The sequence below is a fragment of the Perca flavescens genome, chromosome 23 (assembly GCF_004354835.1).
Source record: "Perca flavescens isolate YP-PL-M2 chromosome 23, PFLA_1.0, whole genome shotgun sequence".
In the NCBI taxonomy this organism is placed as follows: domain Eukaryota; kingdom Metazoa; phylum Chordata; class Actinopteri; order Perciformes; family Percidae; genus Perca; species Perca flavescens.
In genome coordinates, this window is record NC_041353.1 from 152,501 (window position 1) to 165,000 (window position 12,500).

A 12,500-nucleotide genomic window follows, 5' to 3' on the forward strand; every position below is an offset into this window, starting at 1 on the left:
GACAGAGAGACAGGGGACAGGAAAGAGAGACAGGACAGAGAGACGGGACAGACTGACAGGACAGAGAGACAGGGGACAGAGAGACAGAGGACAGAGAGACAGGACAGAGAGACAGGGGACAGAGAGACAGGGACAGAGAGATGGGACAGAGAGACGGCATAAAGAGACAGGGGACAGACAGACAGGACAGAGAGACAGAGGACAGACAGACAGGACAGAGAGACAGGGGACAGAGGACAGAGAGACAGGGGACAGAGAGACAGAGGACAAACAGACAGGACAGAGAGACAGGACAGAGAGACAGAGGACAGAGAGACAGAGGACAGAGAGACAGGACAGATAATCAGGGGACAGAGAGACAGGGGACAGAGAGACAGGACAGAGAATCAGGGGACAGACAGACAGGACAGAGAGACAGGCTGGCAGCATCACTGTGGTCACATCACACAACAGAGAAGCGAGGGATGAAGAGAGGGAAAAGGAGAGAGAGACAGACACGCAGACGGACATTTGGGACTCTGTGTGCAAAGATATTAAGCTGCTGAAGAGTCAGCTGACGTCTTCTCTCGTCCAATCAGTGTGCAGCGAGATCGACCAATGGCCTTCCCCTGTTCCTGGACAGACGCTCCACCTGCCGCTAATGGGCGGGGTTTTACAGGTGAGGGGCGGGGTCTTACAGGTGAGGGGCAGGGTCTTACAGGTGAGGGGCGGGGTCTTTTGTAAGATGGGCAGGGCCTTTAGAAGAGGGGCAGGGTCTTACAGGTGAGGGGCGGGGCCTCTAGAAGAGGGGCGGGGTCTTACAGGTGAGGGGCGGGGCCTGCATGCTGGGTAGATTTGTGTCCGACACGCTCCGACTGCAAGACCCAGGCAGACCCAGGGGCATGCTGGGAAACAGCGGCCTCTCTGCTGATCTAACAGCTGATTGGTTCAGAATCGACTCAACATGATGACATTTTATATAAACTTTTTATTGATTTTAAATCCGAGGGATTTTAACTATTAGTCTGATTTAAAGGCTGATTCTGTACAGAACACATAATGTGCGGCTGATAGTGATGTTTAGAAATCTTATATTGTATATCTTATATGTACGTATAACATATGTATGTGTGTGTGTATATATATATATATATATATATATACATACATATATTATACGTACATATAACTAACCATAGATATATGTATGGTTACAAGCGAGGCGCAGTTCATCCCCAACGAGTCTAAATGTTTTTTGTATATTTCCTTCTTCAGGTTCGGATTCCTTCCAAAACAGACAAACCAGGAGGAAGTCCAGTCAGACAGACTGATAGACAGGTAAATATAGACCTTATTACCAGACTATAGACAGGTAAATATAGCCCTTTATTACCAGACTATAGACAAGTAAATATAGACCTTATTACCAGACTATAGACAGGTAAATATAGCCCTTTATTACCAGACTATAGACAGGTAAATATAGACCTGATTACCAGACTGTAGACAGGTAAATATAGACCTTATTACCAGACTATAGACAAGTAAATATAGACCTTATTACCAGACTATAGACAGGTAAATATAGACCTTATTACCAGACTATAGACAAATAAATATAGACCTGATTACCAGACTGTAGACAGGTAAATATAGCCCTTTATTACCAGACTATAGACAAGTAAATATAGACCTTATTACCAGACTATAGACAGGTAAATATAGACCTTATTACCAGACTATAGACAGGTAAATATAGCCCTTTATTACCAGACTATAGACAAATAAATATAGACCTGATTACCAGACTGTAGACAGGTAAATATAGACCTTATTACCAGACTATAGACAAGTAAATATAGACCTTATTACCAGACTATAGACAGGTAAATATAGACCTTATTACCAGACTATAGACGGGTAAATATAGACCTTATTACCAGACTATAGACATGTAAATATAGACCTTATTACCAGACTATAGACGGGTAAATATAGACCTTATTACCAGACTATAGACATGTAAATATAGACCTTATTACCAGACTATAGACAGGTAAATATAGACCTTATTACCAGACTATAGACCGGTAAATATAGACCTTATTACCAGACTATAGACATGTAAATATAGACCTTATTACCAGACTATAGACCGGTAAATATAGACCTTATTACCAGACTATAGACAGGTAAATATAGACCTTATTACCAGACTATAGACCGGTAAATATAGACCTTATTACCAGACTATAGACGGGTAAATATAGACCTTATTACCAGACTATAGACGGGTAAATATAGACCTTATTACCAGACTATAGACATGTAAATATAGACCTTATTACCAGACTATAGACCGGTAAATATAGACCTTATTACCAGACTATAGACGGGTAAATATAGACCTTATTACCAAACTATAGACAGGTAAATATAGACCTTATTACCAGACTATAGACATGTAAATATAGACCTTATTACCAAACTATAGACAGGTAAATATAGACCTTATTACCAGACTATAGACATGTAAATATAGACCTTATTACCAGACTATAGACCGGTAAATATAGACCTTATTACCAGACTATAGACAGGTAAATATAGACCTTATTACCAGACTATAGACATGTAAATATAGACCTTATTACCAGACTATAGACGGGTAAATATAGACCTGATTACCAGACTATAGACCAGTAAATATAGACCTTATTACCAGACTATAGACGGGTAAATATAGACCTTATTACCAGACTATAGACGGGTAAATATAGACCTTATTACCAGACTATAGACATGTAAATATAGACCTTATTACCAGACTATAGACAGGTAAATATAGACCTTATTACCAGACCATAGACAGGTAAATATAGACCTTATTACCAGACTATAGACCAGTAAATATAGACTTTATTACCAGACCATAGACAGGTAAATATAGACCTTATTACCAGACTATAGACCAGTAAATATAGACTTTATTACCAGACTATAGACATGTAAATATAGACCTTATTACCAGACTATAGACGGGTAAATATAGACCTTATTACCAGACTATAGACAGGTAAATATAGACCTGATTACCAGACTGTAGACAGGTAAATATAGACTTTATTACCAGACTATAGACAGGTAAATATAGACCTTATTACCAGACTATAGACAGGTAAATATAGACCTTATTACCAGACTATAGACCGGTAAATATAGACCTTATTACCAGACTATAGACAGGTAAATATAGACCTTATTACCAGACTATAGACAGGTAAATATAGACCTTATTACCAGACTATAGACCGGTAAATATAGACCTTATTACCAGACTATAGACAGGTAAATATAGACCTTATTACCAGATTATAGACAGGTAAATATAGACCTTATTACCAGATTATAGACAGGTAAATATAGACCTTATTACCAGACTATAGACGGGTAAATATAGACCTTATTACCAGATTATAGACAGGTAAATATAGACCTTATTACCAGACTATAGACATGTAAATATAGACCTGATTACCAGACTATAGACAGGTAAATATAGACTTTATTACCAGACTATAGACAGGTAAATATAGACCTTATTACAGACTATAGACATGTAAATATAGACCTGATTACCAGACTATAGACATGTAAATATAGACCTGATTACCAGAATATAGACGGGTAAATATAGACCTTATTACCAGACTATAGACATGTAAATATTTTTTTTTATTTATTTTATTTATCCTTTATTTTACCAGGTGATGTCCCATTGAGATAGTCAAATCTCTTTTACAAGGGAGTCCTGGAGCAACAGTACACAAATTACACAGAATCACAAAAACAGGCACAGCAAACAAAAAACATTTACAGTACATGTAAAACAAAAAAAAGATAGACGTTATTACCAGACTATAGACAGGTAAATATAGACCTTATTACCAGACTATAGACAGGTAAATATAGACCTTATTACCAGACTATAGACAGGTAAATATAGACCTTATTACCAGACTATAGACAGGTAAATATAGACCTGATTACCAGACTGTAGACAGGTAAATATAGACTTTATTACCAGACTATAGACAGGTAAATATAGACCTTATTACCAGACTATAGACCGGTAAATATAGACCTTATTACCAGACTATAGACAGGTAATTATAGACCTTATTACCAGACTATAGACCAGTAAATATAGACCTTATTACCAGACTATAGACAGGTAAATATAGACCTTATTACCAGACTATAGACATGTAAATATAGACCTGATTACCAGACTATAGACAGGTAAATATAGACTTTATTACCAGACTATAGACAGGTAAATATAGACCTTATTACCAGACTATAGACAGGTAAATATAGACCTGATTACCAGACTATAGACGGGTAAATATAGACCTTATTACCAGACTATAGACAGGTAAATATAGACCTTATTACCAGACTATAGACAGGTAAATATAGACCTTATTACCAGACTATAGACATGTAAATATAGACCTGATTACCAGACTATAGACAGGTAAATATAGACCTTATTACCAGACTATAGACATGTAAATATAGACCTGATTACCAGACTATAGACGGGTAAATATAGACCTTATTACCAGACTATAGACAGGTAAATATAGACCTTATTACCAGACTATAGACATGTAAATATAGACCTGATTACCAGACTATAGACGGGTAAATATAGACCTTATTACCAGACTATAGACATGTAAATATTTTTTTTTATTTATTTTATTTATCCTTTATTTTACCAGGTGATGTCCCATTGAGATAGTCAAATCTCTTTTACAAGGGAGTCCTGGAGCAACAGTACACAAATTACACAGAATCACAAAAACAGGCACAGCAAACAAAAAACATTTACAGTACATGTAAAACAAAAAAAATATAGACGTTATTACCAGACTATAGACAGGTAAATATAGACCTTATTACCAGACTATAGACAGGTAAATATAGACCTTATTACCAGACTATAGACAGGTAAATATAGACCTTATTACCAGACTATAGACAGGTAAATATAGACCTTATTACCAGATTATAGACATGTAAATATAGACCTGATTACCAGACTATAGACAGGTAAATATAGACCTTATTACCAGACTATAGACAGGTAAATATAGACCTTATTACCAGACTATAGACAGGTAAATATAGCTGTATATGTATGTATGTATGTATGTATGCATATATATATATATATATATATATATATATATATATATATAGTGTATATAACTGTAATCTGTCGGTGAATAATAAAGTTTTCTTTGTGTTGTCAGAACGTGCTGCCGGCTCCGACTGTGCTGCCCTCCGTCCACGAACTGGACCTCTTCAAGTCTGTCCTCTCTTCCATTATAGTTATTATATTATATAGAAGGGAAGTCCCGCCCCCTATGTGTGTTAGCCCTTCCTGTCTGACAAACTGACAAAACATCACATGTGTAATTCAAACAGGATGTAAACATTATCTGTCTCTCCCCTAACACAAGAGAAGGGACGGGGCCAACACAAATAAAGGGGTGGGGCTAACATAGAGCAAGGGGCGGGGCTAACACACAGGATGGGGCGGGACTTCCTCTCTATTATCATTGAAAACGTGATTGTATAGAATTCTGAGGACAATCAGTTTGTCTTGAGAATAAGAGAGAATGTTTATCAGGATGAATCAGTAACTTCCTGTTGACCTTTGACCTCCAGGTGTTTCCAGCCGGTCCTTGTTCACCTTCAGATGTTGTGGGAGCTCGTGTTGCTAGGGGAACCACTGGTCGTCATGGCGCCGTCTCCCACCGTCTCCTCGGAAACCGTGCTGGCTCTCATCAGGTAACTCAACAGCCAATCACAGAGTGTGTGTGTGTGTGTCTCTCAGCCAATCACAGAGCAGTGTGTGTGTGTGTGTGTGTGTGTGTGTCTCTCAGCCAATCACAGAGCTGTGTGTGTGTGTGTGTGTGTCTCTCAGCCAATCACAGAGCAGTGTGTGTGTATGTCTCTCAGCCAATCAAAGACCAGTGTGTTTCTGTCTCTCAGCCAATCACAGAGCAGTGTGTGTGTGTCTCTTAGCCAATCACAGAGAAGTGTGTGTGTGTGTGTGTGTGTGTGTCTCAGCCAATCACAGAGCTGTGTGTGTGTGTGTGTGTGTGTGTGTGTGTGTCTCAGCCAATCACAGAGCAGTGTGTGTGTGTGTGTGTGTGTGTGTGTGTGTGTGTGTGTGTGTGTGTGTGTGTCTCTCAGCCAATCACAGAGCAGTGTGTGTTTGTGTCTCCAGCATCATCAGCCCTCTGAGGTTCTGCTGTGACTTCCGTCCGTACTTCACCGTCCACGACAGCGAGTTCAGAGAGTTCACCACCAGGACCCAGGCCCCGTCAGTAACCTGTCTGTCTCTCACCTGTCTGTCTCTCAGGCCCCGTCAGTAACCTGTCTGTCTCTCACCTGTCTGTCTCTCAGGCCCCGTCAGTAACCTGTCTGTCTCTCACCTGTCTGTCTCTCAGGCCCCGTCAGTAACCTGTCTGTCTCTCACCTGTCTGTCTCTCAGGCCCCGTCAGTAACCTGTCTGTCTCTCACATGTCTGTCTGTCTGTCTCTCACCTGTCTATCTGTCTGTCTCTCAGGCCCCGTCAGTAACCTGTCTGTCTCTCACATGTCTGTCTGTCTGTCTCTCACCTGTCTATCTGTCTGTCTCTCAGGCACCGTCAGTAACCTGTCTGTCTCTCACATGTCTGTCTCTCAGGCCCCGTCAGTAACCTGTCTGTCTCTCACCTGTCTGTCTCTCAGGCCCCGTCAGTAACCTGTCTGTCTCTCACATGTCTGTCTGTCTGTCTCTCACCTGTCTATCTGTCTGTCTCTCAGGCACCGTCAGTAACCTGTCTGTCTCTCACATGTCTGTCTGTCTGTCTCTCACCTGTCTATCTGTCTGTCTCTCAGGCACCGTCAGTAACTTTTTACATCTTTATATATATGTTATATGTTGTCTGTCTGTCTCTCACCTGTCTATCTGTATTTCTCTTTCTCACCTGTGTGTCTCTCACCTGTCTGTCTCTCACCTGTCTGTCTCTCAGGCCTAGCGTGGTCCTGGGCGTCACCAATCCATTCTTCATCAAGACGTTTCAGAACTGGCCGCACATCGTCCGCCTCGGAGAAACCAAGATGGCCGGTAACTCTTCTTCTCTTCTTTTTATTTCACACTTTTTTTTACCTCCTTCTTCTTCTTCTTCTTCTTCTTCTTCTTCTTCTTCTTCTTCTTCTTCTTCTTCTTCTTCTTCTTTTATCTGCATCTGTTCCTAATCAGCTGTTTGATCTTCAGGTGATTTACCCAAACAGGTGAAGGTGAAGAAACTGTCCAAACTGAAAACTCTGGACACCAAACCAGGTGATCAATATCAGTTATTCATCTAACGTTAACTTTAATAACATAACATTATCACATTATCACATTATAACATAATAACATCATAACATTATAACATCATAACATAACATTATAACCTCATAACATTATAACATTATAACATAACATCATAACATTATAACATAACAACATTATAACATCATAACATTATAACATAAGAATATCACATAATATCATAACATTATCACATCATAACATTATAACATAACATTATCACATTATAACATAACATCATAACATTATAACATCATAACATAACATTATAACATAACATTATAACATTATAACATAACATCATAACATTATAACATAACAACATTATAACATCATAACATTATAACATCATAACATTATAACATAACATTATAACATTATAACATAACATTATAACATTATAACATAACATTATAACATAACATTATAACATTATAACATAACATCATAACATTATAACATAACAACATTATAACATCATAACATTATAACATCATAACATTATAACATAACATTATAACATTATAACATAACATTATAACATTATAACATAACATTATTGCATCATAACATAACATCATAAATTATAACATCATAACATCATATCATAACATTATAACATAACATCATAACATAACATCATGACATTATAATAGTATAACATAACAACATAACATCATAACATTATAACATAACATTATAATATTATAACATAACATCATAACATTATAACATTATAACATCATAACATTATAATATTATAACATAACTTTATAACATCATAACATTATAACATAATATTATATCATCATAACATGATAACATAACATTATAACATAACATTATAATATTATAACATAACATCCTAACATCATAACATAATAACATAACATTATAACATCATACCATTACAACATCATAACATAACAACATAACATTATAACATAACATCATAACATTATAACATTACAACATCATAACATTATAACATAACATCATAACATTATAACATCATAACATTACAACATCATAACATTATAATATAAGATTATAACATAACATTATAACATCATCACATTATAACATTATAACATCATCACATCATAACAAAACATCACATCATAACATAACATAACACTAACATAAAATTATAACATAACATTATAACATTATAACATCATAACATAATAACACTAACATTATAACATCATAACACTATAACATTATAACATAACATCATAACATAACATCATAACATAACATTATAACATCATAACATAACATCATAACATTATGACATTATAGCATCATAACATCATAACATAACATCATAACACTATAACATCATAACATCATAACATAACATCATATTATAACATCATAACATTATAACATAATATTATAACATCATAACATTATAACATAACATTATTGCATCATAACATCATAACATTATAACATCATAACATAACATCATATTATAACATCATAACATTATAACATAACATTATAACATAACATCATAACTTTATAACATCATAACATTATAATATAGAAAGGATCCCTACAGAGATAGACCTTTTTGTTTAAGAGTAAGATCCCCAAAATCACCATCACCAAACTCCACCAGACTCCATGTAAATAATCAGGACTTTTATCATCGTAAAACATACTTCATTCAAAGTGGACAGAAACTAAATAAAACTACCAAAAGCCGTCTTGGTTCATCTTTCCACTGTTCCACCAATCACCACTCTGGTTTGTTTGAAATAAACTCTTAATTCACCCATTTACATGTGGAGATATGCTGGCTCTATACACGCTAAAAGTCCTGATTATTTACATGGAGTCTGGTGGAGATATGCTGGCTCTATACACGCTAAAAGTCCTGATTATTTATATGGAGTCTGGTGGAGATATGCTGGCTCTATACACGCTAAAAGTCCTGATTATTTACATGGAGTCTGGTGGAGATATGCTGGCTCTATACACGCTGAAAGTCCTGATTATTTACATGGAGTCTGGTGGAGATATGCTGGCTCTATACATGCTAAAAGTCCTGATTATTTACATGGAGTCTGGTGGAGATATGCTGGCTCTATACACGCTAAAAGTCCTGATTATTTACATGGAGTCTGGTGGAGATATGCTGGCTCTATACACGCTAAAAGTCCTGATTATTTATATGGAGTCTGGTGGAGATATGCTGGCTCTATACACGCTAAAAGTCCTGATTATTTACATGGAGTCTGGTGGAGATATGCTGGCTCTATACACGCTAAAAGTCCTGATTATTTACATGGAGTCTGGTGGAGTTTGCTGATGGTGATTTCGAGGCTGTTTCATTTTAAACAAAAAAGATTTTCCTCATTTATTTGAACCCAAACCAGGTGATCAATATGTTTAGTTATTGATTAAAGTTCACTTCCTGTCTGCAGGCGTCTACACAGCGTTCAAGACGTTTCTACACAAAGACAAGTTTCTGATTAAAAGACTGCTGAAGGTAAAAACATCTCCATATTTACTGATCTACATATCTTCTCTTCTTTTTAGTTTTTTGCCTGCCTGCCTTCCTGCCTGCCTGTCTGTCTCTCTGCCTGTCTGTCTCTCCGGTAATTGAAGGATTATTGTGTGTTAGGGGATTCAGAGGAAGCGTCCGTCGGAGGCTCAGAGCGCCATCTTGAGCCGCCACCTGTTGGAGCTCACGCAGAGTTTCATCATCCCACTGGTGAGCCAACAGCCAATCACATCGCTCTAACACTTCCTGTTTGGCTCTTTTAGAAACAATCCCACTGGTGAGCCAGCAGCCAATCACATCGCTCTAACACTTCCTGTTTTGCTCTTTTAGAAACAATCCCACTGGTGAGCCAACAGCCAATCACATCGCTCCAACACTTTTTTCAAATACGGAGCACTTTCGCCGCATAAATTGCAGATTTCTGCGCAAAATATTTGGGTCTTGCATGATGTCATAATCCCATTTTTGTTGCAAAAAAGTCCCAAAATATATCTCAGCAGAAAGTTGAAAAATGTTGCGTTTACTTCACACAAGAGCAGCCATTTTCCCCTGTTGCCATGGGAACGTTATGAAGTGACGTCATTACGCGACGTGAACATCATCGAAAAGCTGGATGTTGGGAGGGGGGGGCGGGATTTCATTGTATAAATATCATAGAGAGCATATTCCATCCCCACTAAATATCATAGAGCATATTCCATCCCCACTAAATATCATAGAGCATATTCCATCCCTACTAAATATCATAGAGAGCATATTCCATCCCTACTAAATATCATAGAGCATATTCCATCCCTACTAAATATCATAGAGAGCATATTCCATCCCATCCTAAAATATCATAGATTCCATCCCTACTAAATATCATAGAGCATATTCCATCCCTACTAAATATCATAGAGCATATTCCATCCCTACTAAATATCATAGAGCATATTCCATCCCTTAAATATCATCCCATCCCTACTAAATATCATAGAGCATATTCCATCCCTACTAAATATCATAGAGCATATTCCATCCCTACTAAATATCATAGAGAGCATATTCCATCCCTACTAAATATCATAGAGCATATTCCATCCCTACTAAATATCATAGAGAGCATATTCCATCCCTACTAAATATCATAGAGCATATTCCATCCCTACTAAATATCATAGAGCATATTCCATCCCTACTAAATATCATAGAGCATATTCCATCCCTACTAAATATCATAGAGCATATTCCATCCCTACTAAATATCATAGAGCATATTCCATCCCTACTAAATATCATAGAGAGCATATTCCATCCCTACTAAATATCATAGAGCATATTCCATCCCTACTAAATATCATAGAGAGCATATTCCATCCCTACTAAATATCATAGAGCATATTCCATCCCTACTAAATATCATAGAGAGCATATTCCATCCCTACTAAATATCATAGAGCATATTCCATCCCTACTAAATATCATAGAGCATATTCCATCCCTACTAAATATCATAGAGCATATTCCATCCCTACTAAATATCATAGAGAGCATATTCCATCCCTACTAAATATCATAGAGCATATTCCATCCCTACTAAATATCATAGAGCATATTCCATCCCTACTAAATATCATAGAGCATATTCCATCCCTACTAAATATCATAGAGAGCATATTCCATCCCTACTAAATATCATAGAGAGCATATTCCATCCCTACTAAATATCATAGAGAGCATATTCCATCCCTACTAAATATCATAGAGAGCATATTCCATCCCTACTAAATATCATAGAGAGCATATTCCATCCCCACTAAATATCATAGAGAGCATATTCCATCCCTACTAAATATCATAGAGCATATTCCATCCCCACTAAATATCATAGAGCATATTCCATCCCTACTAAATATTATAGAGAGCATATTCCATCCCCACTAAATATCATAGAGCATATTCCATCCCTACTAAATATCATAGAGCATATTCCATCCCTACTAAATATCATAGAGCATATTCCATCCCTACTAAATATCATAGAGCATATTCCATCCCTACTAAATATCATAGAGCATATTCCATCCCTACTAAATATTATAGAGAGCATATTCCATCCCTACTAAATATCATAGAGCATATTCCATCCCTACTAAATATCATAGAGCATATTCCATCCCTACTAAATATCATAGAGCATATTCCATCCCTACTAAATATCATATATATTCCATCCCTACTAAATATCATATTCCATTCCATCCTAAAATATCATAGAGCATATTCCATCCCTACTAAATATCATAGAGCATATTCCATCCCTACTAAATATCATAGAGCATATTCCATCCCTACTAAATATCATAGAGCATATTCCATCCCTACTAAATATCATAGAGCATATTCCATCCCTACTAAATATCATAGAGCATATTCCATCCCCACTAAATATCATAGAGCATATTCCATCCCTACTAAATATCATAGAGCATATTCCATCCCTACTAAATATCATAGAGAGCATATTCCATCCCTACTAAATATCATAGAGCATATTCCATCCCTACTAAATATCATAGAG

At 36.6% G+C, this 12,500-nt stretch overlaps 1 protein-coding gene across 2 annotated transcripts in view; it reads left to right on the plus strand.

Moving 5' to 3' along the window:
- dennd6b (DENN/MADD domain containing 6B) overlaps window positions 1-12,500 on the plus strand; it is a 25,969-nt gene that overhangs the window by 4,605 nt on the left and 8,864 nt on the right. The window contains exons 7-15 of one of the 2 annotated variants that reach the window (XM_028570469.1): window positions 579-679; window positions 1,255-1,317; window positions 5,304-5,359; window positions 5,722-5,844; window positions 6,287-6,382; window positions 7,076-7,170; window positions 7,321-7,386; window positions 9,858-9,922; window positions 10,058-10,147. In XM_028570469.1, coding sequence (XP_028426270.1) covers window positions 579-679; window positions 1,255-1,317; window positions 5,304-5,359; window positions 5,722-5,844; window positions 6,287-6,382; window positions 7,076-7,170; window positions 7,321-7,386; window positions 9,858-9,922; window positions 10,058-10,147 — 755 coding nt within the window. The remainder of the gene's footprint in view (window positions 1-578; window positions 680-1,254; window positions 1,318-5,303; window positions 5,360-5,721; window positions 5,845-6,286; window positions 6,383-7,075; window positions 7,171-7,320; window positions 7,387-9,857; window positions 9,923-10,057; window positions 10,148-12,500) is intronic. The other variant, XM_028570470.1, reaches the window with a different exon arrangement.